At 38.3% G+C, this 27986-nt stretch overlaps 1 protein-coding gene across 2 annotated transcripts in view; it reads right to left on the bottom strand.

Moving 5' to 3' along the window:
- ERBB4 (erb-b2 receptor tyrosine kinase 4) overlaps positions 1 to 27986 on the bottom strand; it is a 1050606-nt gene that overhangs the window by 491586 nt on the left and 531034 nt on the right. For both annotated transcript variants that reach the window (XM_056534264.1, XM_056534265.1), the window contains exon 3: positions 18816 to 19002. In XM_056534264.1, coding sequence (XP_056390239.1) covers positions 18816 to 19002 — 187 coding nt within the window. The remainder of the gene's footprint in view (positions 1 to 18815; positions 19003 to 27986) is intronic.

The raw sequence follows: 27986 nt of genomic DNA, 5'->3' as shown, positions 1-27986 counted from the left end.
GGTCTCAGCTGTCTTTATATGGGAAAGGGCCCGGAAGCCCCGCCCCCTTCAGAGAAGACCAGCCTGCAATAGGCTGAAACACCCGGAAGGGAATTTTAATAAAAATTATCCACTGAGCCCTTCCCTAACTAGGAAAGGGCTCACGCCTGAATTTTCACCTAAGTATAAAACTTAAAAGGCAGCGCAAAGCGCTGAAGAAAGTGAGGCCGGGACCGGAAGTCGTCAGATGACGTACTTCCGGTCCACGGCTCGCACAGTGTAATGGAGGCGAGCGTGCGCCGGGACACGTGGGACGCCAGGCGGGTAAGAAAAAAAACCCGCAGCGGCATCCCTAATGCTATGAGGGATCACCGGATCCTTGTAGCAAATAAAATAGTTAAAACAAATAGTTTTAAGATAAACCAGGCCGGAGGCCCAGATAATATAAAGAGAAAAAAACAGGGGGCAGTTGAAAAAGGTACTGCGCCCCAAAAATATCTCCCCAATACAGGGGAGACATCCAGGCAGGCTCCAAAGGAGCCTGCACCGTCCTGCTGTCCTTACACAGGACAGAAAAAAAGCGAGATGGCCTAGGGGAGGAGGCCTTTTATGGGGGGGCTAATTAATTTAAATTGCTTGGGCGGAATTAAAAATTCCACCGTCCTGCCAGCTTCACAGGGGCAGAACACCCCACTTGTGCTGCTGGTTAGGACGTAAGGGAAGAAAAGAATTTCCTCTGAAGTATACAGCCGCTAATTAGTACTGGAAGGATTAAGAATTTTTTTTTTATAAATCATTTACAAATCTGTTTAACTTTCTGGCAGCAGTTGAGTAAAAAAAAAAAAATCCACCGGAGTACTCCTTTAACGGTAAAATGAAAGAAAGTTTAATTACAAAGAACAGTTAGTCATGTAAAAAAGAAAAAGTCCAGTTTGGTATGGTTGTATCGAACCCCCTGTACTCTTTGCTCAGCTCCCATCAGGTGACTAATGTTGATTGCGCCTGCCTTGATCATTTCTCTAAATTGAGGTACACTTCTATTCTACACTTCATGATTCTCAGTTGTCTAGTAAGCCTGTAGGGCAGTCGTATCTGTGCTATAGATGTTACTCTTTCTTTCATATCTGTTTAGGGGCTGCAGTTGAACTCTGTTACAGGCAGCTTTGGACTCGCAGAGTAATCTTATTGTGATAGCATTGCTCCTTCCCATGCCGCTTTTTGTCAAATTCCAGTTGATAAGGATTTAAATTGCAATGAACGTGTCCGACACAGGAGTACATGTCCTGGAGATTCAGCTAATTGAGAAATGATGTTTTCACACACACTAATGAAATTCAGATACTTCCCAGCCCATCGATCCCCCAACACACAAAAGCTTCCCAGCACATCTCCACTCACTCCATATCTCTTAACCAATTAAGTCAAGCTGTTAGCAGTCCAGTCACTGGGTTATTGTAAGAAAATGTTTCCCCTGCACCACACATCACTGCCCCCAATCCAGGCAGCTCTTTATTTTCTTGGATAGTATTCCATAGGAATTGCTGAGAATTGGGCACTGTATCAAAAGATACAGACACTAGTTTTGAAAGTGGAGTTGACACAGCTCACCCTTGTGCCCTCACCACGACACGGACAGGACCGAACCCCAGTCCGTTGATAATAGAGCAAATGAAGAAAGAGTCCAGCGTGGCAATTCAAGCAATGCTCAAGACTTTATTCAGCAATCAGCCAACATGGAAGACAGGTTACCTGTCTTCCATGTTGGCTGATTGCTGAATAAAGTCTTGAGCATTGCTTGAATTGCCACGCTGGACTCTTTCTTCATTTGCTCCATAGACACTAGTTTTATATGTTTGACATTTTCTATCCAGTTCTAGGAAAGCTCTGGGAAATAAAGTGAAAAGGTAGAATATTTATTAAGATTTAACAGAAAAATTGGAGATGACATAAAACCTCCACCCACAGTATGTAAGTAGTTTTCCATTTCTACATACACTTTTAGAAAATAATCGCCAAACATTGGCATGATGGCATTGCAAAAGTAAATGTATTGGCGCCTCCATCAATAGGAAACAATTTAAAGGAGGTCTGTCAGCAGATTAAGGCTATGTTTAAACTGCAGAAACCGTCGAAAGAAATTCTGCTTACAAAGTCCCACTGTTTTCAATGGGATTCTGGTGCACTGTACACATGGCTGAATTTCCATGGTGGAAACATCTGCTGTGAAAATCCTGATTCCGGCCTCCATAGAAAGTCTCTATGGAGATGGTGCATTTCCGAGTGTTCCTTGCGTCTGCATGTTTTATTGGTACCAAAAATTTTGCCCTGTGAACATGGCCTTATACTGCTCTACTGCAGAGAAAAGAGTTTTAAACCAAGCTGCTGCACATTAAAAGGGTCAACAAGGCAATCCCCATGACATGCGTGACTGTAATACTGCTGGTTGGCAACCACCAGCGTACCATGTGTCCTGGTTACCAGCATCAGGCAACATGCTCTGTGCCATATGTGTGCTGTGCTTCCTGGTCTTCCTGCTCTGGAGTGTCTCCTGCTGCAGTTCTTGTTGTGTCTTCTAGGGTATACTGGTAAATATTATATAGACAGAGCACACTCACTAATGGATCCCCCTCTAATCCCTGCTAGACACTACCTATGTAACCCTGCTCCATTGATGCTTGTGAAAGCTTGTGCTTTCTGCATTGCTAGGTCTTTGAAGCATGTCTGCCTGCCTGCTGATCCTGTGTTCATGATCCTGCCTGTCTACTGGACTTTGTCTCAACTCCTGGAACCTGACTTGTCTCTTCTGTGTATAAACTTGGACTGTCGGCTACATTCCTGCCTGCTAGCAGCTTGTTCCAGCCAGCCTGCACCTGTAGCCATCTTGACTACCTGTTCTCACTGCATCTGCTCTACTAATAAACACCTAGTCAGCTCCTTCTGCCTGCCTAGCCAGATGCCTCCTGTGGCACAGTGGTCCACACCCTTTGGGAGATACAGTGGTGTATCTGTATTCCCTGCTGTGCCAGCACATTAAATGCATCCCTACTATCACATGATTTCAGCACAGTCTGCAGATAGCATTGGTAGTTTCAATGCTGGCACAGTGAGAAGTACATGTACGCCACACACCTGTTTAGAGGGCTGGCTTGCCTGGCAAGATGAGAAGCAGCCAAGCCACCAGGACGCAGGTAAAGGATCGAGAAGATGCTCATTCCTAGTGTCAATGAATGCAGGACATTAAAAAAAACAAACAAAGGATGATCCCCCTCTTACAAGTTCTACAAGTTCATTGCAAAGTTATGTAGCTTGGAATCAGTGGGCTCATAACTTAAAAAAAATTAAACCCTTTTGATTGTTTTGATGATGTGATATTGTGTTGCCTTGTTTTTATAAGAAATGTGAATTCTTAATAAAACTAGATAAAAGGTAAGGGTGGAGACATCTGTAGGTGTCAGTGAAGAGGGAACTTGTTGGGATTAATGTTGCCCGTGGTTCAGGCAGTATACATTTCCTATTGATTTACATTTGTAATGCCACCATGCCAATGCTTACCAACTATTTACTGGAAGTATTACAGGGTAAAAATCAGCAGCCAGTGATGAGGGAGTCTGTCAGCATTAGGCATCATAAATCTGCTGACATACTGTATCTGCATTATGGAAACGCTATGTGTAAAAACAATGCAATATAAACTAGAATATTCTCTTATATTAGATTTAGCCTCATGTTTAAGTACTCCTGTAAGCAAGATGATAACACTTTGTCCCATCATCATAAGATCAGCCAGCCACCGCCAGACATTTCCCACTACTATATAGCGTCCCAGATGAGTCTGAGATCCCACGATTCTCCTATTACAGCATTATACACAGTTCTGCCAATTACTGAATTGTGGAACATCACTTCTGAGAAGGTGAAAAATATAACATTGCAAACTATCTCCAAAAGGAAATATTTCTCCCACCTACAGACAAAACTGAGAGCCAGGAGCCCAGGATAAGGAGCGGAGATAAGTGCGGAGCCAACATCTTGGCACCTTGGCTGTTGACTCCTTCCTATACACCTGGTCTTTGTATGAATATTGACTTCAAATAATGAGAAAATGTTGACTGTTGAAAAGATACACTGGATACTTCAACAATGGATTTTGCACTGGATAGCTTATTGACATAGTTTAGCCCGGTATCACTGACTATTTTTCACTGTAAACAGAGAATAGACTCTCACCTACTGCTCCAAATTATGATGCAAATTCTATTTAAGTGTCACAATGATTAAATATTTTGTTTTTCAGTTTAACTCATGGACGGCATTGTGTCTCAGGGCTCTTTTGATCACTGAAAACAATCTCGGACACCTGTGATAATTAGATTGCCAGGTGAGCCCAATTTAAGGAAAAACTACTAAAGGTGGGTGTTCCGCATTATTAAGCAGACACCATTTTCAAGCAACATGGGGAAGAAAAGGATCTCTGCTGTCAAAAAAAGTGAAATAGTTCAATGCCTTGGACGAGGTATGAAAACATTAGATATTTCATGAAAACTTAAGAGTGATCATCACACTAAAAACATGAGCGGGGCCACAGAGCCAGCACACTGATATATGATATTAAAATTCATGGGTTGAATAAAATAAATTGGTTAAGATATATAAATAACTGGAAATAATGCCACCTGTGTGAAAAAAATGTCCTGCATATTACTCTTAAAGTGCTGTTAGCAGTGTTTGCACTTGAGAAATAATGTTCAAGTTCTTGGTATTGCACCAGTTTATAGTGTATATCCATAGATTAATGCTGAGTAGCCATTGAAAAAGGGGGACCCCCTGAAATGCATCTGGCCTCCTTACAGATCTGACGGTTATGATCTGCCACCTGGAATATTAATACATGCACACTCCTTGCAAGCGCTGCAGTCCCTCATTCAGTGTACCACCGCACAGAGTGATACGCGCCCAAAACAGAAACTGCCGCACCAGGACACTGCTGCCTGGAGTGCTCTATCTCCACTGCCTGGACTTACGAACATCGAGCCGGACGCTGTTCCGTGCCATCCAGAGGACATCCAAGTTCTGGCCCACCCAGCAGCAGTACCACCCAGCAAACAGGCAAGTCTGATACCAGCTGCCAGTCTCCATGCCAGAACGGCAATCCTTCTCACAACTGCTAGTTGTGCATCACACTAGGACAGCAGGTAACATCAGCCAGCAGGGCGGGTACGAATCCGTGCCAACCTGCGAGGAAGCTATAATTTATCTACGGAAAAACATTATAAACTGTTATTTTCTGGCATACTATTACCAGTGCAATACCAAAAACTTGTACATTGTATCTCGAGTGCAAACACTGCTACCAGCGCTTTAAGAGTAATTTACATGGCATTTTATTTTATTCACATAGGTGACATCCTTTTCAGTATTTTATTAACCCCATGTATTTTAATATCATATATTAGTGCTGGCTCTGTAGCAAGGGCCCTGCTCAGGGTCCAGTTTAACACTATACTATTATTATTCTGCTTAAGCTAATTTTTGTTAAACCAGCTACATCTCTAGCCCTCCTTTATCTCACTATAATAATCAAATCTAAATTTTATATATATTTTTTCAATCTGAGCTATCTGTTCCGTGAGGTCTCATTACTTTTACTTATTTTTTTACTGTTATTTGTCACTACGGGTATAGTGCAACTCAGTACCTCAGCACAGCTTTAGAGTTAATAATTAACCTCTTTTTAGTGTGCAGAGTGTTTCAGAGCACAGATGGGTTAGTGCAAATAAAGGCACATTGAGGAAGATTTCTGCCAGATCCATGCATCGGATCAAGAGAGCAACTGATAAGCAATACCATTACATAGCTGCAAACAGATATTTGAAGCTGCTGGTGCCTCTGGAGTCCCACACACATCAAGGTGTAGAGTCCTCCAGAGTCTTGCAACTGTGCATAAACCTTCTATTCGGCCACCACTAACCAATGCTCACAAGCAGAATCAGCATGAAGACTAATTTTCAAACAGTCTTGTTCACTGATGAGTGCCGTGCAACCCTTGATGGTTCAGATGGATGGAGTAGTGAATGGTTGGTTGACAGCCACCCTGTTCCAACAAGGCTGCGATGTCAGCAAGGTGGTGGAGTCATGTTTTGGGCCAGAATCATGGGAAGAGAGCTGGTCAGCCCCTTTAGGGTCCCCAAAGGTGTAAAGGTGACCTCTGAAAAGTATGTGGAGTTTCTGACTGACCACTTTCTTCAATGGTAGAGAAGGCAGTACTATGCTTTCCGTAATAAAATCATCTTCTTGCATGACAATGCACCATCTCCTGCTGCAAAGAATATCTCTGCATCAATGGCTGCAATGGGGTTAAAAGGAGAGAAAGTCATGGTGTGGCCTCCATCCTCCCCTGACCTTAATCCTATTGAGAACCTACCTTTGGAGCATCCTCAGGCAAAAGATTATGAGGATGTTTGTTACATCCAAACAGCAGCTCTGGGAGTTATTCTGAAATCTTGCAAACAAATTAAAGTAGAAACTGTCCAAAAACAAGTTCAATGGATGCAAGACTTGTGAAGCTGCTATCAAATAAAGGGTCCTATGTCTAAAATGGAACGTGACCTGATAAAATGTCTAAAAAGTTAAAATGCTGTTAAAAGTTTGATTGAAATAGCTTTTGATTTCAGGAAATACGCTGCAAACACAAAAAAATTAAATTTTTCTGTTCTTTACAACCTATAAAGTGTTTTGAAACTTACTATGCATAATTTGGAACAGTGTATTGTAAGTTTTTTATGTTTAAAAAAAATTATGTTATCATTAGGTTTGTTCAATAAAATTTGAATTGTACTCTTAATTGAGTACATTAACATGAGAATTATGCTGACTTATTTACATCATTTATTTAGGTAAATGAGAAAAATATAATTTGCATAATAATTTGGAACAGGGTGTATTGTGTTACTTGCCATGTTTTAGATTAGTAGTATGCAGATATAAAAGAGCATCTTTAGATGTCTATGGGACACTACTTTACCTTATACAGTTTAGTTAAACAAGTAGTTAAATTCTTCTGCTGTTAAGCCAACATACTTTTAGTATTTTTAGTCATTTTATCAATCCTGTGATGAATAGGTAAGCTAAGAACATATTTAATATACAGTGATCCCTCAACTTACAATGGCCTCAACATACAATATTTTCAACATACAATGGTCTTTCCTGGACCATTGTAAGTTGAAACCAGACTCAACATACAATGTTACAGACTGTCCAGATCTGTGAAACGTGTCAATGGCTGCAAGAACCGACCAATCAGAATGGGCAATTTACTGGTAAAACACCTGTATTACCGAAGCGTATGCACTGACTGATGTCTGGTAGCGCCCCCTACAGTACAGGAGGTTTTACATGTTCTGCACACTTTACCTGTACCAGGTGGACACCAGGTGAGGGTGACTCCACGTTACTTTTTTAGGACGTGCGTGTACTGTACAGGACCCCGAAGAAACTCCTGTCCTCTACATAGACCAGTGTTTCCCAAGCAGGGTGCCCCCAGCGGTTGCATAACTACAACTCCCAGAATGCCCAGACAGCCTTTGGCTGACAGAGAAACACTGACAGAGATTTACAGCTCCCAGCAGATCTTTCTTACTTTTATATGTTAGGATTTGATTTATCTATATACAATGGTTTCAACATACAATGGTCGCCCCTGAACCAATTAATATTGTAACTTGAGGGACCACTGTATACCCCACATGGACCTCTAAAAATCCCTCTAAATACCAGCTTAAGAACGGCAAATGCATTAGAAAATAAATCTCTTTGCATTGATATTGCATTTTCCCTTTATTATCCTATAATCACATCCCAACCTGTCAAGCTGGGTTCACACCACGTTTTTCAAATACGGTTACCGTATACGGTCTTCCGCTAAAAAACGTATGGCAAAAACTGTATGCAACCGTATACAACCGTATGACTCCAAAAATTTTTTTCCCCGTATATGGTTCCAAAACGTATGTACGGTTCTATCCGTTTGCATCCGTTTTTGCCAACGCTTTTGCTATTTTGTTGGAATTAGTTTTCAAGCAATTTAATAAAGTTACTATTGTTCTATTGAAATTCCTTCTGCGCATGCGTCAACTCCAAAAACGGATTAGAAAAACCGTGTGCAACCGTATTCTGAAATTCTGTGTACGGTTCTCATAGACAACAATGTTAAAAGAACCGCATACGGTTCGCATACGGTTTTCCAACCGGAGGCAAAAACGTGGTCGACAGCGTTTTTGCCTACGGATGTAAAATCGGCAAAACCGTATCCGATGCAACCGTACACAACATTTGGAATACGGTTTAGAATGCATTCTCTATGCATACGGTTTCGGATACGGTCGGATACGTTTTTTTACGGAAAACCGTATATGGTTACTGTATTTGAAAATCATAGTGTGAACCCAGCCTTATCTCATTCTCAATCCCATTGTCTATCTTTCTTATTCCCAGCCAAATTCACTAGCCTCCACCTTCCCTGACTTTTACAGTGGCCATCTGTCAATAAGATTGAGTTTTCAGTCTGTTTGGCCTGTTTTTGTCCCCTTTCCCACAATGACTGTGCCTTTGCTCTTTCAGTGACCCTCCTAAATACTTAGCCATTTGTTATTTGCACACAGTTAATATCCACAGCAGAGATATTAGACAATAGAATCACTGTTTCAAGTAGCCATTCTGTTTATCCTTATTTTCCTCCATTTCTCTATTGATTAAAGCAGATCCTGCAGTAATATTAAAGTCCTGAATTTGCAGATCTCTTGAAGTTCACATTCCAGACTGAGTAGTTACATGACGTTCCCAGTGGCCTCGCTGTTTGCTGCTGTGCTTATTGTAAAACTGGCACAGCCGCAGGTATATTCGCAATAAAGGTACATCTACCTAGCATGTTTGCCAATAACTGTGGTGTAAAAAAAGAATATGTAAGGGATTTCTTTTCAAAGTAGCCTGCATTGCTGCTTGTAAATTTTCAAACCCTTGAAGCTATTACTGATTCACTATACAAATCTAGTATGTATTTATAATTAACTATTTTCATACATACATATATATATATATATATATATATATATATATGTATATAATTTTATTTTTTTATGTGTATATATATTTTTTTCTATATTGGTGTATATAGGTCTATATTTATTGTTTATAATTATTGTTTTATTTTATTTTATGATGCACTGTATCTATAATGTACATTGATTCATTTGATTCACTATACACTTGTGTTGTATTGATGTACTGTATCTATAATGTACATTGATTAATTTGGTTCACCACACACTTGTGTTACATACTAATTAACATATATTTATCATTTTGATTCATATTCAATATCTGTTTTGAATTATGCACTTTTTTTTATATTTATTGTTCATTCATATCTATATTTCTTGTGATGAATTGCATTTATATATTAATTAATAAATGTAATTATTTATTATGAACTATGCACTGTTTTTTACATATATAATTTCATTATGTGCCTATCATATACACAATAACTTCCGTTCATATTTATATATTTCATATATTAATATCTTCATTATTTCATCCAGTTTTCCTGTCCCCTTCCCCCCCCCCCTGTTTTCTATTCTCCTCTCTTGCATTTGCACTTTAGCCAACAGTGTTTACTCCACCATTCGGTACGATATAGGCCCATTTTAGTATAGACCACCGCTAGTTGGACCTCTAGTGTTTAGATCGCACACGCATGCGCAGTAGTGATAATAAGCAGCCATTTTTATATAGTTACGGCCATTTAGTTTTTCAGCAATCACATGACTTATATGACACAATTATCACGTGGTTTATCACATGACTCACGAGCGTCTGACGTAGTTTCCGACTAGCGGGATTACTCTGACGGCAGGTTTGTACTTAGTTTCTCATTGGCTACCTGTTATATAAGTACCGTGTCTCTTCAGCTATACACCACTCCTGGATAAAGCCCCTCCCGGCGAAACACGTTGGAGTGTTGGTGTGGAGCTGGGGCGAGTCCAGTATTCTATATGTATCTGCTGCCACTGCTGTTATATACTCTTTTGTATTGTTACTGTCACTTTCATTTATATATATTTCTTGGGACTTGTGCACTTAATGGCTATTAATCATTGGCACACCTTTTTAGATATCATTGTTAATATTATTTTTTGATATCTTTGCTACTACCACTGGACTTTTACCCCCGCTTCCAATATTTTCATATTATATTACACAATTTTTACATACATATAATACAGTTTTTTTTCTGACTTTGTGTGTATTTTATTTCACATAAAAAAATACATATATATATATATATATATATATATATATATATGTATTTTTTTTTTCTGACTAATTTAATTAAATAAAAAATATATTTTAAATTATTTATGTATTTATTTCTTTGTTTTTTTTGTGTGTGTGTGCCCAGTGAACTTATAGGTGTACAAATCTAGTAAAGTTGAAAGTGTAATCTGAAGAGGCCCTTTGACCACTTTTGACCTGTCTGTTATAGTAAATACATGTATTCCCAATGAAATAACAATTCTGGACCATCTTTTCTGATAGCTCTGTACTGTGCCAGTCATCTCTTAGTCTTATTAGAAATGCATGATTAATGAGTCAACTGGGTGTTACCAGTTGGGGAGGGGGGTTGTCTCTACACTGTCAGACATGCCCCCAGTTGGACACTGGATTGGGTAATTTCCTTGGAGCCTCAGCACTCTTTGTCAATGGAGTCTGCTCGTATGAGGGTACCATGGGTCACTGTATAGTGGTGGTGTCTGGGTGCAGGTGTGCTCATGATGATAGTGTAAACTTGAACCAACAATGATAACTATACTGAAGAAAAGCCAATACAGGATACACTCTACTAAGGCACATGATAATGGCTGCTTTACGAAAACAGTAGACACAGTCCAGAAGATAAACTCTCCTGAGAGGGCTCTTCATGAGTTGGCTCCCTGTGGTAAATATGTATACTTTTGTTATTCACAAAACTGACTCTTGGAGTAGGAATACAGGTTTATAGCAGATATCCCTTCAGCATTCACAGAGTGCACCTTTCCTGTGTACATTCCCACACACAATGCTGTGGTTTACTGTGAACCATCCAGAGCCGTCTTGAGAAAAAGGTTACCTGTAACAGAGGTGACTATACAGCTGTACTACCACAGAACTTATATTCTCCAGAATCAGTCAGATGGGTATCCAGATCCTGCCGTATCTTATCAATGCCCAACATCTTAGCTTTGAGTTAATACTAATAGTCTATCAACATGTAGGTGCAGTTTCCGAGGTGCCATGCTGGTTTGAGTTTTTAAGTTCTACTTTCTGGCTCTGTGTGTCTGCTAGAGATAGGTGGGCGAGGAGGACCACAACCTTGTACTTAACAAACTGATATTTGCAAACAACATGCTTAAACTCACCTTTAAAACTCACTGTATTATGGAGCAAATACAAATATCCCAAAATCCTAAATGAAGGCCAAGGTTTCCAAAACTAGACCATGATAGTATCCGTGCAGGCAGTAATATAAGTGTTTCTTAACACATTCCATACATAAATGCAATGTTTTCTCTCATAAATGTGTATTTTTTTTTTTGCATTTGTGTTTATTGACGCATTCTTAGCACAAGCATTGTATTGTACTGTATTCACTGAATCATATTAAGTGTTAAATTGTTATTAAAGAGAAAGGAGCCAAAATCACTTTATACACTGATTGGATATTTGATGGGTTGTTAAGTAGTTTTTTCTCACATACTGAATCTCTGGTTGACAAAGACTTCTACATGGGTCCAAATATTGTACTCTTGTGAGATGAATGGAACAAATCGACAAGTATTTTTTTACCTGCATGGATGCTGTCATAGTCTCAATATTTTTGGCTCTTAACCTGTTCCTGTTATGTTCCGACCTGAACTGACTCTATTGACTCCAGGAGGATACTGTGATCTTTTTTTTGGTGTTATCACCCATCTTATGAATCCCAAAGAATATATCCTCTCTAACTAACTGTCATATATGTAGTGGGGAGGAGTCAACTAAAGGAATGTATATTTAATCTCCCTGCACCTATTCAGGACTTTTGTCAGCTGTTACAAAAATGTTTATGGCATCTAGATTAGGAGGATTTTTGGTTTGCTCAGTTTTTGTGAAGACACGTGTAAGAAGACATGAGTGGCATGCTTTAAACTATGAATACCTTAAATTTGAAAGGGGTACTCCAGGGAAATAAAACCTATCCCCTACCCACAGGACTCCTTTATCCTCACCTTGCTTCGGCACCCACCCTTGGAGATGGGCTTCAGTGACAGCACGCTTAACAAATAGCCAATCAGTGTACATGAGATTACTAGGGGTCCCAGTGGTCGGACCCCCTGCAATTAGAAAGTTATATTTCCTATCCTTTGGATAGGGAATACGTTTTATTTCTCTGGAGTATCCCTTCAAATACAATTTAAAATTCTATTTTTAGGATGTGTTGCCACAAACATGAATTTCTATGCTAATGTTGCATTGATTCAAAACTGTATGACGGTGCCCATGAGTACCGTATTTCTCAATTTAGGTTTTCAGAGTTGTGAAAGTGTCAAAGTTGTCCTGGAAGGGAAAGCTTTACTGTTACTACATGCAAATGTGATATCACCAATAATAGATTGTTTTGTAAAATTTTTGAGGTCCATCAAGGTTTTATCAGCCAAAAACTAAAGTCCTAAAGTTGTCTGGTAGGTAAAAAAATTAAAAAATTAATTTAATGTGTCAATAGGAAATCATTGTGATAAAGGGTAATGTCATCCCACAGTAACTACTACAGTTTTGTTTAATGATTGGGTGCTATAGGCAAGTGTTAATAGAAATGTTACACTTTCTTATTTTCATCATGTTATTTAGGATTCTAGTCCTGTTATTGTGTCCCTTATTGACCTGTGATGGGCTGTAAACAGACTAGCATTGATCCTTAGATCTCCATTAATGTCACCAGAGAAATGTAGGCTTAGGGTTCCCATTCCACTGTCTTTGACATGGACTGAGATGATCCCCCATGGCCATCTAGATTTGTAGATTAACTGCAAGAAAACTTCAAAGTGACCAAGTAATTGGCAAAACTTCTCACCCGCTGATATTACTTCATAGGGGATTTCATACACACAAAGATAACATGGATCCCTGACACATCTATCTAATCCTGTCCACTAAATATACACACATGTATATATAAATATATATATATATATATATAGAGAGAGAGAGAGAGAGAGAGAGAGAGAGAGAGAGAGAGAGAGTAAAAGGGACAGACATTTATCCTAATAGCGAATCATTCCGGCTTCATGATACATCCCTCAGAAAAATTAAAGTAAATTAAATAAATTATTGTAATGATTGGCATATGTTATTCCAGATGAAGGAAAGGAAATACTATGACGTTAATTAATCCCTTCCCTACCCTTCACAGATCTAGTCTGTCATGATGCCACTAAGGGTGTATGGCGTGGGCCTGACTTGAGCCCACTCCACTCAGCTGATTTCAGTAGATGTGGGCCATCACTTTTAGCTAACTGCCATATGTCAGTGTGTCATCTGTCAGTGTGCTCCTGAACCTCTGCCCACGCACCAAGCCTGCTGCCCAAATGAGAAATATAACATGCCTAGGGGACCAAGGATCGGGGACAGATAAGTATAGTTATCATTAGAGATGAGCAAATTTTAGAAAGATTTGATTCAGCCAATTCGCCGAATTGAATAAGTTATTTGATCGGAATAAATTTGCAACTGATTTTTATTAGTAATGTATTTTAATAATGTGTTTACTAAAGTGTGTGTGTGTTTCACTTTTTTCTCTAATTATTTTAGGTAGTACTACTACTACACCCAGCATGGAACAGACTGTACCCTGATGGGAGTAGTAGTACCTGTGTTAATAGACAGATTGCCCCGGGTGTCACTCCTGACACCCGCAGCGATCGTCCTGTATAATGTATAGATGCGGGCAGCTTTCTGGCATCTCTGCAATAGGTGTGACACCCGCTGTGATCTGTCCTCACCTCAGGTACTACTGCACCCCACATGGAGCACACTCTGCTCCATGCTGGGAGCTGTAGTACCTGCACTAATAGACAGATTGCAGCAGTTGTCACTCCTGACACCTGTTACAATCTATCTATTAATGAAGGTAGCACCACTCCTAGCTTGGAGCAGAGTGTGCTCCATGTTGGGAGCAGTAGAACCTGCAGTTAAGGAAAGATCACAGCGGGTGTCACTCCTGACACCCGCTACAATCGTCCTGTATAATGTATTGATGCGGGTGGCCGGCTGCTCTTCTCTGATCCCACTGTAATATGAGTATATGCTGTATATATATATATATATATATATATATATATATATATATATACCTATTATTCATATTTCCCGCAGAGAGCTGTGATTGGTTCCAGAGATCTGGCCAATCACAGCTCTCTGCGGGAAATATAAATAAGTGATGTGAATTATATTCACATCACTGGCCGGCTGGAGTATAGTGCAGAGGTGCAAGCGCAGGAGAATGCTGCTCCATCTCTGCAAAAGAAAGGACAAGGCGATCTGTCTATTAGTACAGGTACTACAGCTCACATCATGGAACAGTCTGTTCCTTGCTGGGATTAGTAGTACTACCTAAAAAATTTAAAAAATATAGAAAAAAAGTTAAACACACATACACACACTTTATTAAACACAATATTAAAATACATTACTACTAATGAAAAAAATTCTAATGAATTATAAAAATATATTATTTTTACATTTAAATGGCCTCTTTCTACATTTTTATTATTGTCGTCTCCATTTTTAGGTCCCTGCCCACCCACATAAATTGATCCCTGTGTTTTTGTCTTTTAATTTTAAGGAGCAGGCAGGGACCAGAAAATTCAGCGCTCAATATTAAAAATGAATGAGGAGTGCCTTTCATAATTTTTTTTTCTAGTTTTTGTTCTAAATCATACTTTTTTTTTTTTTCACTTTACCTTTTTAGCCCCATCATGGGCTTTTTTTTTTTTTAGCTCATCTCTAGTTATCATCAGTGTCACCCGCACTACACACCTGTACCAACAGGTTAGTGCAGAACTGATGACAGTTTCCATTTATTGCATTTTATAATTCCTCTACTTTATCCATTTTTTAAATCTTTAATACGCCACAAAGGTGTAACCCTTGAGTATATATATTTTTATATTCTACCTATACGGACTCCACCCCCTCTTTTTTGTTCATCCTGCTTTTTATTAATATATGTTGTAAATTTGAGATTCATTTTTATTAATGTACTTACATTGACTGTATATTATTAATTTTTTCCGTCCTATATGCATATTTTTAATTCATGTCTTTGTATTTAACAAAATTATATATATTTTTATATACTGATCATTTGTACCTCATTTTCATTGAAACTCAAGGGTTACGCCTTTGTGGCGTATTGTAGGTTAATAATTTGGTCTCTCCCTCTAGTAGACTCCCTTTATTTATTTCTCTAATAGAGCCATCATTTTTAGGTTGTTCTTTTTTTAAATCTGTTCCAGAAGCTGCAGTAGGTGTTGAAAACACATAATTTTGGCCCATGCAATGTCCAATATTTTGGTTGCCATTGCATTACAGTTTAGTTAAAAATAACTTAATAAAAATAGATATCACGGATATTATTATAAGCTGTTTCCCACACTCATCATCTAAACTTTAATATCAATGGTATGAAAGTTTTGAGTAATATTTTTATCTCAGAAAGCAATATATAATTACATATATTTCAATTAGTGGTACAATCCCTTTAATGATGTATCATATAAAATGTCATATTTTATTTATTAGACTCCATTCCTCCCCACCAACCCTTAAATGTTTATGCCTCAAAAAATGACTAGTAAAATCTGTAAAATCTCAGCTTTACCGGCAGATGATGTTAAAGCTGTCCATAGAAGTCTATTGGTGATGGAGCGAAACATTGAAGAAGAAGGTAACAACTGCTGCAGAGAAAGGCAAAGAAGCAAACAAAGAGGTTGCTGAAAACTCTAGTATTTTATAATTTTTCTTTAGTGCTTAGTTCATGATGGAGGAAGGATTTCCTCTTCTCGGCACGAGGTGTATGGTAAATAGACATCATAGCAGATAATCTCCTTCTTCCTTCATAGACTTCCACGAATAGCTGTAACATGATCTGTTAGTGAAGCAGAAATTTTGTCTCCTCTTTTCTGCATGGTTTTCATCTGTGAATTCTGAATAAGTCAACAGTGAAGGCAGGTGGAAGGAAAATAATCTTGGAAGTGGAAAAAAGAGTATTTTTTTTAATAATAAAATATATTACAAAATGTATTACTTTCATTTGCATTATTGATTTATTTATTTTATTAAGTTAGTTGTAATCAGAGATACACTTTAATATAGCACTAATATTCTTGACATATTGAGCACTACTAACACGTGCTACAACAAATAGAAGTGGTCAACAGCTGAAATGTCTCAGAATAAAATATCCAATAAAAGCATTCTGAGCCATCAGATACTGGCTGCAAAATCCTTCTGCAAAGCCTGCTGAGCGTTATTAAATGAAATGCTTCTTGTATCAGTCAATTTCAGAATATCAAATATCAATCTGAAGTCCATTTTAACCAAGTAACTTTCAATGCCAGAATCAAAGGACAAATCTATAGCACTCAGCTAGAACTCCTAAATATAAAACATGTATGGCATTGGCTAACACTTATCAAAAGTAGGGCAAAAGCCAAAATATTTCAATTTAAGCTTCATCATGGATACAACTTTGGACAATATTTTTTTCTGGACAAGAACTAAACATTATAAATATGATTTAATCGTATACATGGGCATCCATCTTTGAAAGACATATGTTACATTTAACCCCTTAAGAACATGCGTCTTAAATCTATGGCGCTTTACTAAGTAACTCCGCACTCAGTGCCATACATTTTACGGCGCAAGTTTGAAGTGAGGACATGAGCTGCGTTGCTATATAGAAGGTGAGCTCCAGCGGACATCACCGATAATGGCGGACATCAGTGATCCTGCTGATGATTGCCATTAATAGTGAAAATGGAGGTTATGTGCAATTACGGGGTCCAATGAGCGAAAAATAACCGCTGGAGGTCTCCTCACCTTTCTCCAGCGAGTAGGATGGACGATTTTCTTCTGCAGCCTGGAAAGCCAGGCTGTACAGGAAAATCACTGAATGTACTGATCAGTAACTTGGCACTCAGAACCATACATTTTCGGTGCACCGTTGAAGTGAGCTCAGGAGCGCTGTTGTAACATAGTACTGAACAGTACAAAGCAATCTAATGATTGCTATTTACAGGTTTCTAAGTGGACATAAAAATTGCAAAATAAATATTATTATTATAATATTTAAAAGCTTGCTTATCAGTGGGTTGTCAACACCTGAAACTCATGTTGTTCAGATGTTCAAAAGAGCCTACTGCAGTTCAGGTCCCATGAAAGGAGCTGAGATACAGTAACACAACGTGGCCACTAAACAAATTTGATGCAATTGGCACAAAAACTGTCTAAGGCTGGGTTCACACCACGTTTTCTTAAATACGGTTCCCGTATACGGTTTGGAGGAGGGGGGCGGACGTTTTTGCCTGCGGTCGGGAAACCGCATACGGCCGAAAACGAAGCCGACCATAGTCGGCTCATAGACTTGCATTAAATACGGTTCCCGAATACGGCTGAGTGCGGGCGCCGCGATTAAGCCCTGCCCCCCTCCTCTAAACCGTATACGGGAACCGTATTTAAGAAAACGTGGTGTGAACCCAGCCTTACATTTCTTGCAACACATTTATAGTTTTAGATACTTTTTCAACTCATTCTGAAAAGGGGCATGGCCTCAGTAAAAGGGTGCATGGTTTATGATGCACCTAAAATGGGCAAAATTCTGGTGCAGTTTAAACCAACTAACAGTTGGTCTAAACTTTAACTAGATAGTCTTCAGATATGCCAGATTTTTTCATCAACCTGATACACTCTGATAAATCTAGCACGTTTGAGTTTTAATTTTTTTTGAAATAGTAAACCTTGCCCACTACATCCAGGCAATGTGCTATGCCAAAATGGTGGTTGCTAGGAGCGCCTGGTGTTGAACCTCCATTTATCAGACACTCATAGCCTATCCTCAGGATAGGCCTTCAATAGCTAACTCTACTTTACTTTAAGTACATGTTTAGAAACATCCCCAGTCACAGAAAATGGCAAAATGTGAGTGGAGAGGGGCATAAAATTGGGAGATTTGGTAGATTCAATGGGTTAAGCACAGCACTAGGCTCACAGCAGGAAAAGTGCGCTCACAAAAAATGGCATGCCAGTGGACAGAAAAAAGACCCAGTGTACTGGTTGTGCACAATGTTTGGCTGCACTATGTCAGATAAACGGTATAATGCATCTTCAGAAACTACAAAATGTGTAGACAAGAATTATTTGTGCATACTAAATATCAAATTTTCCCCCAAAATAACAGTGTTTAGTGAAACTTTTGACAGAAATGTTTTGAATTATTTCACAGAGCTGCTTCTGTTCAAAAAGGAAGTAATTGCGTGATAATGGTGTGTGGAGTATACTACATTCAACAGACTAAGAAGCTTTATTCATTGGCACTATGTCAGTAGATTGGTGCAGCTAGACATTGTGCCTTCAGGGTACTACACATTTATACAACAATGTACCTTGAAATTACAGAATACGCGAGCCAAAGAGGTAAAGTTGTTGTAATGACTTGCTGACAGCATGAAATGTATCCATTCATAGTTTTTTGAACTTACCAGTAAGATTTCTTAAGCCAAGCTCCCGAAGTCCATGTTTCCCATCCTTCAGGTAGTTTAGGAAGATGGATAAAGCATATCGGTCCTCATACAGTTTGTTTCCACGAATGATGCGCAGGTTCTCAAGCGGAAGATAGTCAAACTGATTAAGAGCCACCAGGACATATCCTGTCACTTCTCGAATAGACTAGAAAAGACAAAAAAATCAAAAACAAAATTTATTATAGTATAAGTAAATCAGTACTTGAATTTTACTCATAGTCATAGAATTTTACTCATAGTGTTTGAATTCTAAGGGGGCGAGAAAAACTTGACCAGTTACCTATAGATACCAGTAAGATTGCTTCTTCCTTCTTTTTTAAAGGCCACTGAAATATAAAAAAAGCTATTTCTGATTGGTTGCTATGGGCATTGGTTAATTTTGCATATCAATCTGTTGCAGTATAAGAAATGTTTATGTTTTTCTCAGAATTAGAAAGAGAAAACAATGGCAATCCCTTCTTAAAGGGGTTATCCGATGAGTTATAAAATAAACAAAAAGGCTACATGAGCTATGGATTCCACTCACCAGTGTGCTCGTGTGCAGTTCAGTGCAAAAACATTTGTAGGGGACCTCCATACACTTGATCCCTGATCAGCAAATGCTGTCAACTTCCTGTTCAGCAAAGGTGCAGTTTACTACAGGTCCCAGCAGTCTTTGCTTCTCCCAGCAGACTACTAAGAAACCACCCAACCTGCCCATTTCCCACCTACTACAACCTTCTGATTGGTGTTGTCTGAGCCATCAAAAGTGGTTCAGTAGCCAGTGGCAACCAATCAGATCACTTCTTTCATTTTTTGTAAAAGGCCTATGAAACCTGAAATAAGCAATGTGATTGGTTGCTATTGGCAACTGCACCACTCTTCCTCTACACAGGTTTTGATCAAGTCTCCCTCACAGAGTCTGCAGGCACAGGGCACGCAGTAACACCCTGCAGCTGCAGTGCCACACAGCAGTGACATGGTTGTCACACACTTTCCACCTTCCTTCTTTTACCTATTTGAAGCACGGCACACACCGAAAGGGCATGGCTATGCGGATAGGCATAGCCTTCAAGTGAGAACTATATGCAACCACATACTCCAGGCCTATGGGACTCATGCTCTCAGTGTAGAGCAGGAAACTGGATTACTTGCACACAGAGCAGCAAGCCACGCCCTTTTTGAAAAGAGAAGTCATGTAATCCTCATCTTGACATGGAGGGGAGGGGGTGCCACTGAGTAAGAAGGATAAATGAAGATGGCGTGGATGTCAGACTTTGACCTTTATATCATTTCCTGCATGTAAGTGACTGTGTGAAGTGGAAGAATGGCTCAGAAACAGTTAATCATGTCTATTACAAAAGCAATTTACTATAAAAGAGGGAACATCTGCTGTACATTTTCAGGAGCTCAGTCTGCTCCATGTTTCCTGTTAGCAGCCAACTCTCACTGTCAGTGATCAGCACCAGAAGTCACTTTGATGCCAGTCATTTAACCCCTTAGATGCTGCACTCAAAGTAACTAATGGTTATTTGGCAAATACCACTGCCCTATAAGGGCCTTCATGGCTGCCATATTAAATCTATTATTACAGCCTGTACAAGCAGATTAAAGACCTGACAGTACACTGCAATACAATATGCCTAATTATACAAAAAAACTCTATATTTGTTATAGATATAGTTAATCTTTTTACTCAACTTACGACTTTAAATGGGCACTGTCAGATCCAGAAGGTTTAAGCTATAACCTGATGAAACCTTACATTTACTGGTATAATCATATAGACATTCATATATTTTAAATGGGTACTATCTGATCCAAAAAAAAAATAATAAGCTGTCAGATCCCAAAACTTTCTATATGTTGTTACTGATGAAAATTGAAGACCTTTTGTAATATTGTTGCTTAAAAAAAAAAACTTAATAAAGAAAATGGCTCCTGAAAATCCCACCACTAGGGGTCCCCATACTACTGGGACACTAATCAGTCCTGCAGCAGCATTAAGTTTGTCCATGAGCCATGGACAAGAGATGACTCTGAGGAATTCTAACACTGTGAGCTATTTTTTTTATGTGGGATCTGACAGGAATGCTTTAAAGAGTACTATTTGATATGAACCCAGGTAAAACCACTATGACTTTCTGAATATATATATATATATATATATATATATATATATATATATATTCTTTGAGCACAGTGCTTTATATCTTATTCTTTTTTTATTTTTTTTGTCTACTGGCACAATTCCATTTTTCTTTGTATGTCAGGGACAAACCGCATCGTACTCCGGTTGTCACCTATAAAGTGGAAGAGGGTTATGGAGGCAATTAATCTTCCATTACAGATATTATGCAGAGGAGAAAATCAATGTATTCTCATGAGAATTACAGATTACTCAACCACCTCATGTTTTATTTTATTTTCATTATCTATAGGTCACATACCACATTATTTTCTATAATTGAAGATGTACATGTGGCATAATGTGCCCTGTATTCTTCCCGTTGTAAAACAATTACAACATAATAATAATAATGATAAAAATAGTTAATAAATAAATAAAAAATAATATTGACATTATTATTATTTTTAATATTAACAATGATGATAATAATAATATTAATAATATTACTATTATCAATGTTATTGTAATTATCATTATTATAGTTATTTTTATTATAATTATATTTAGGTTGGGTTCACACATCGTAAAATAAAAAGAAAAGGTTGACCGTAAAGAAGAAATAAAAAACAACTGTATTTTAATATAATAATCTGCTCTATGAAAGCTTATGGAAAAACGCCAGGGCACCCATAGTTAAAAAAAAAAATAAAAAATAAAACTACAACACACACATCCTTCAAGTGGTACTCCAGTGGAAAAAAAATTTTTTTAAATCAACTGGTGCCATAAAGTTAAACAGATTTGTAAATTACTTCTATTTAAAAATCTTAACCCCTTAAGGACACAGGGCGTACCTGAGTCCGCTCCCTTTCTATAACGCGGGGCCACGGCCGGGACCCGGGGCTAATAGCGTGCGGCACTGATCACGGTGCCGCGCGGTATTAACCCTTTAGACGCACCGTTCAAAGTTGATTGCCATGTCTAAAGTGTAACTAAACTACTCCTGGCTAGCTCAGTGGGCTGTTCGGGACCGCCGAAGTGAAATAGTGGGGTCCCAATCACCTGTAGGACACGAGGAGGGTCCCCTTACCTGCCTCCTGGTGTCCAATCGCCGAATGACTGCTCAGTGTCTGAGATTCAGGCATGAGCAGTCCAGCAGCAGAATCATTGATCAATGGTTTCCCATGAGAAACCATTGATCAATGTAAAAAATCAGTGTGTGCAGTGTTATAGCCCCCTATGGGAGCTATAACATTGCATAAAAAAGTGGAAAAATAAAGTTAATTAAGATCATTTAACCCCTTCCTTAATAAAAGTTTGAATCGCCCCCCTTTTCCCATTTAAAAAAAAATGTGTAAATAAAAATAAAAATAACATATGTGGTAATGCCACGTGCGGAAATGTCCGAATTATAAAAATATATAGTTAATTAAACTGCACGGTTAATGGCGTATTTTTGGGCACTTTTTATATCATGAAAAAATGTATAAAAGCGATCAAAAAGTCCAATCAATACAAAAATGGTACCACTAAAAACTTCATATGAGCCCTCATTCTGCACCATATGCGGAAAAATAAAAAAAGTTATAGGGGTCAGAAGATGACAATTTTAAATGTATAAAGTATGACAAAATCAAATCTATATAAGCAGGGTATCATTTTAATTGTATGGACCTACAGAATAAAGAGAAGGTGTCATGTAAAAAATGTACTGCATAGAAACGGAACTGCATAGAAACGGAAGCCCCCAAAATTTACAAAATTGTGTATTTTCTTCAATTTTGTCACACAATGATTTTTTTTCCCATTTTGTCGTAGATTTTTGGGTAAAATTACTGATGTCATTACAAAGTAGAATTGGTGTTGCAAAAAATAAGCCATCACATGGATTTTTAGGTGCAAAATTGAATGAGTTATGATTTTTAAAAGGTAAGGAGGAAAAAATGAAAGTGCAAAAACGGAAAAAAAAACTGATCCTTAAGGGGTTAATCCTCCTAGTACTGATCCGCTGCTGTATACTACAGAGGAAATTCTTTTCTTTTTTGAATTTACTTTCAGTCTGACCAAAGTGCTCTCTGCTGACACCTCTGTTTATGTCAGGAACTGTCCAGAGCAGGAGATGTTTGCTTTGGGGATTTGTTCCTGCTATGGACAGTTCCTGACATGGACAGAGGTGTCAGCAGAAAGCACTGCGGTCAGACTGAAAAGACTTGTTCAAATGACTACTCCATTGTTTTCCAAAGAGTGTGTCTCCAGCTGTTGCCTTCAACTGTCCGGGGATTATGATGAGAGTTGTAGTTTTGCAACAGCTTAAGACTCCCTCTTTGGAAACCTCTGGACTAAATACACTTACAAATATAGCAGTTTTGTTTTAGACATTTTTGGGGTTGTCTCATTCATTATTATGAGGCTTTAAAAAAAAAATTCTGCATAAACAACTTCATTCAGATGTATAGAAAAAAGTTATAATTGTGAATTCTAGAAGGCATGGTTTTTTTTCTCAGTTATAAAGTATCTTAGGTTTTGGAATGACAAATAAATAGTGATGAGTCTAAGATGATATTCTGTAATGTTTCAGCTTGTAAATGCAGATTCAGCTGTCAGCTCATTATAAGGTGTCGCTGCACTTGGATATTTTTTATCAGTCATAGTTTTCTGTCACAATACTGTTACTATTATCCAACATTTTGTTTTATTTGGCATTTAAATAAATTAATAAAAATTGTATTAACCCCTTAAGGACGAAACCCATTTTGACCTTAAAGGGGTACTCGGTGGTTAATTTTTTTTGACTATATGGCATCTTCTTTGTAAGTTTTGTTTTTTTGCAATATACATGTGTTATATGTTTTGGCAGCATGTATGTGTTTTTCTTACCTGTTTGTTGGGCAGGAAGTTCTGTAGTTCAGAGTGTTTTCTTTTACTGTTGTCCACAGTTCTGAGTCTGTTGTGGACAAGATGTCACAGCTTTTTTTTTTCTCTGTCTTCATGATAAAATAAGCCACGCCCCCTCATCTCATCCAGCTGAGTACACAGCTCCTCACCTCCCCTCCCCCTGCTCTGTATTCTAAGGACGCAGGTCTGCACAGGAGAAGGAACACAGAGAAGATAAGTGTTATCTGAAGGGGAGGATGAGAAGGTGCACCTCCGTGCCATCCTGTCGTATCACCGATCCCAGGAGTGGTGAGTGGTGCTGTGTGGAGTGGTGTGGAGTTCTCTATAATAACTGAACTTTGTGATACAAACTGCTACAGTGCACACAAGGACTGTACCATCTATTTTTGATACATTTGATACATTGTATGCAAAAAATTGCTACTGTACACTCAGAGTGCCACTGTGCATAAAGACTTACATTTCTCTGGCCACGGAAAGATACAATTGAACAGCGCCAACGGGACATTTATTGATCGTTTAGATGCAAGATATTAATTTATATTATATTAATTTATTTTGATTGACTCACTATTATTTTTATTATATTTTTATCATATTATCCGCACTGTGTTCTATGTCCTATGCAAGGGCCCTGCACGGACAGTGAGCACCAGTGCACATTATTTACTATCTAATAAATATTTTTAATTTACATATATCTGGATCACTCTTCTCTATATCTATCCTTCTTATATACCTTGAGGACTGATTTTTAAGTTGATTTTCAACCATATTTTTCATACAACCCCCAGGAGATTACAGAGGCAGCATGCTGGTGTTATACCACAGACTGAAGACTCCTGAATGACACATGCTGGGAGTTGTGGTCCCTTTTGTGTGTGTATGACAGTGTATCCCAACCAGGGCTGATTATATTAGTGTGCTGTGTATAAGAGGGCCGACCTTGGAAAATAGTAGGGTGGGTAAAGGGAGGAACAAACAAAAAAAAAAGGAGCCGCCCCAAACCAGCAAGGCATGTGGCATGCTGGGATTTGTAGTTTTCAACACAGCAAGAAACAGGAAATAGAAGCAAAGATAGGAAAACAAAGTGGGGGATAGAAAGACAACAAAGAACGGAAATAGAGTAGGCTAAACAACAAGAATAGAAATCAAACAAAACAAATAGGGTAAGTCAAAAACGGAAAAACACATTGACCACCGGATTACCCCTTTAAGGACCAGACCAATTTTCCTTTTTGCACTTTCATTTTTTCCTCCTCCCCTTCTAAAAATCATAATGCTTTCAATTTTGCACCTACATACCCATATGAGGGCTTAGTCACCAATTGTACTTTGTAATGACATGAATCATTTAACAAAATCTACCGCAAAACCCCCCAAAAATATATATATTTGTGGGGTGTATTTGAAAAAAATGCCATTTTGTAACTTCTGGGGGCTTCCATTTCTACACAATGCAATTTTTGGTAAAAATGACACCTTATCTTTATTCTTTAGGTCCATACGGTCACAAGAATACCCAATTTATGTAGGTTTTATTTTATTTCACTACTTTAAAAAAATCCTAACTTCATGCCCCAATCTTCTGACCCCTATAACTTTTTTATTTTTCCACACGGGACTATATGAGTGCAAATTTTTTGCTCCATGATCTGCGGTTTTTATGGTATATGAAGTGATCAAAAATGCACAGTTTTGGACTTTTATATTTTTTACGTGTACGCCATTGACCGTACAATTTAGCTAATCTTATGTTTTAAAAGTTCAGACATTTACGCACGCAGTATATGATTATGTTTATTTTTCATTACATTATTATTACATTATTCTATTAAAAAAAATTAGAAAAGGGGGGTGATTCAAACTTTTAGTAGGGAAGGGGTTAATTCATAATAATAACTTTTATTCCAAATTTTTTATACTTTTTCTTTCTCTATAGTCCCCATAGTGGGCTATAACATGCAATCTTTTGATTGCATACACTGATTAATTCTATGCCAGCATTAAATTTTTTGCCCCCCCAAAATGGAAAGAACACCTAAAAAAAACTGCCACTGCATTTTCCTGCAATATTGTTTTTTTTCTGCCGTTTTTTTCTGATGTTTTAACCTTTGCATGGAAATAGCATTTTTTTTGTTCCTTTGTCCAACCCATTTTTTTTTATTCTTTTATAAATAATAAGATGTTAAAACGCAGAAAGAAAACACCAATACAAAACCCAAATTGCGTTTTTAATGGTGTTTCACTTCCATGGAAGCCTATGGGACAGAAACACCAAAATTTCAGTGAAAAAAACAATGTAATTTCAACAGTTTAAAAAAAACTACCACTGAGCCAAAAAAACGCTGAAAAACACAAAAGAGAAGGGAAAAAACACCAAAGACGAAATCACTAAATATGTTTGGTATTTCATAGGTTTTTTTTTAAACTAAAAAAATGCTGTATAACAATTTAGGAATTTTTTGAGCTTTTGCAAAAACTGTGGAATCTTAGGATAACATATCAATTTTGACTCCTAGCTATTATATGGCTGTGGCATTTTTGGCAAAAGAAAAAAAAATCCATTTGGTAAATATTGACTTTTTGGGGGGGTTGGTGTCTTTTATTTGCTGTCTGATTGTATCCTTATGGTATGTTCACCTGTATATAATCTGCTGCAGAAAATGCACAAGTAGATTATGGTACTGCCTGTTGACATAATCTTGTAGCAAATCCCGCTGTGGGTCTTTCCTGCAGTGGATTATGTCAAGTGTGAACGTACCCTTAGAGTGTGTTCCCACACAGGATCTGCTCCGGATTTGAAGTTGTACAATCAGCTGGTGTGGATTTTTCAAGGCAATTCTTATGTATTTTGATTGGCATGTCAATAAAGTGATTGGCCCTCATTTACTTAGAAAATCGGGTTGTAAGTCTATCTTGCTTTCTTACCCGACTGCTTTTTCCCCCTGGTATTTATTATTATGTCACATCCTGTTTATCGCACTGGGTTTTGTAGGTTTTGGTTTCCAACTCCTCTGAGTTGTCGGGAAAAAATCCACAACAATTCAACAAATTCGGGTTGGAAACCTTTATAAATACGTGGGAAAGCTCAGAAATGTCGGGTTACGCCCCTTTTTCGAGTTTGGGAGAATCCACATCGGGTCCGTCGGGAAAAATTGTTGCATCGTGTCGCAGACTGGCGCACAATGTCTGCGACATGGCGCAGACAAAGATGCGCCAAAAAAAACAGACAAAAGAAGTCGGGTTTAGAATAGTAAATGAGGGCCAAATCTGCAACTGTGGATCTGCTGTGTGTGTCTGAAATCACACGTACAGCTTTTGTGGTTATATATGCAACATATAAAGAAAAAATTCATACTTGGCCTTTCTATCAAATCCACTTCTAGCTTTGACTCAAAAACTGCACATCAAACTGCATTAAAACATATCTGATCATGTGTGTATCAGAAAACTATGGACGGTTCACTGGGTTAAAATTCAGGGTAACCTGAGTAATAGTATGTAAGTACTTACAAAAATCTGTCCAGTCATTAGAAGTAACCGGCTCGGTTGCTTGTATGCGAATATGTCCCTTTGCGCAATGGAGGAAGGAAACAGCTTTCCGAGTTTCCCTGCCTTCTTCCTCCTATATATCTGCCCATCTTCTGCATATGCATAAATATTCACTCTCCTGTTATAATGACATAAGAGCCTGTGCCCACCTGAGCGATCTGCTAGCAAAGCAGAGGACAGGCGCAGCTTTCTCCTCACATGGGAGAAACACTGATCACCTGGGAGTCCAGAGAACTGCAAGGAAAAAAAGGGGCTTATTGGGACACATGTGGCAGAGGTCCCGAAGTATACTAGCGGACACCGTGGATTAAACAACTAAAAGGAAATGTATTATTAAACAGTAAGACAAATTTATTATTAAACAGTTGTCTCACTGTTCAATAATACATTTCCTTTATTTGGTTTATCCACAGTGTCCGCGAGTATACTTCAAGACCCCTGCCGCATGCGCCCCAATAGACCGCTTTTGTTTCTTGCAGCTCTCTAGACGCCAAGGCGATCAGTGTTTCTCCTATGTTGGACCTTCCTTTGATGGTTCCAGGTCGGTGGCAGCCATGGCACATCTCTAA

This window comes from Hyla sarda, chromosome 8 (genome assembly GCF_029499605.1).
Source record: "Hyla sarda isolate aHylSar1 chromosome 8, aHylSar1.hap1, whole genome shotgun sequence".
Classification (NCBI taxonomy): domain Eukaryota; kingdom Metazoa; phylum Chordata; class Amphibia; order Anura; family Hylidae; genus Hyla; species Hyla sarda.
Note: the sequence above shows the minus strand (reverse complement) of the source record. Positions and strands in the feature narration are given on the sequence as shown.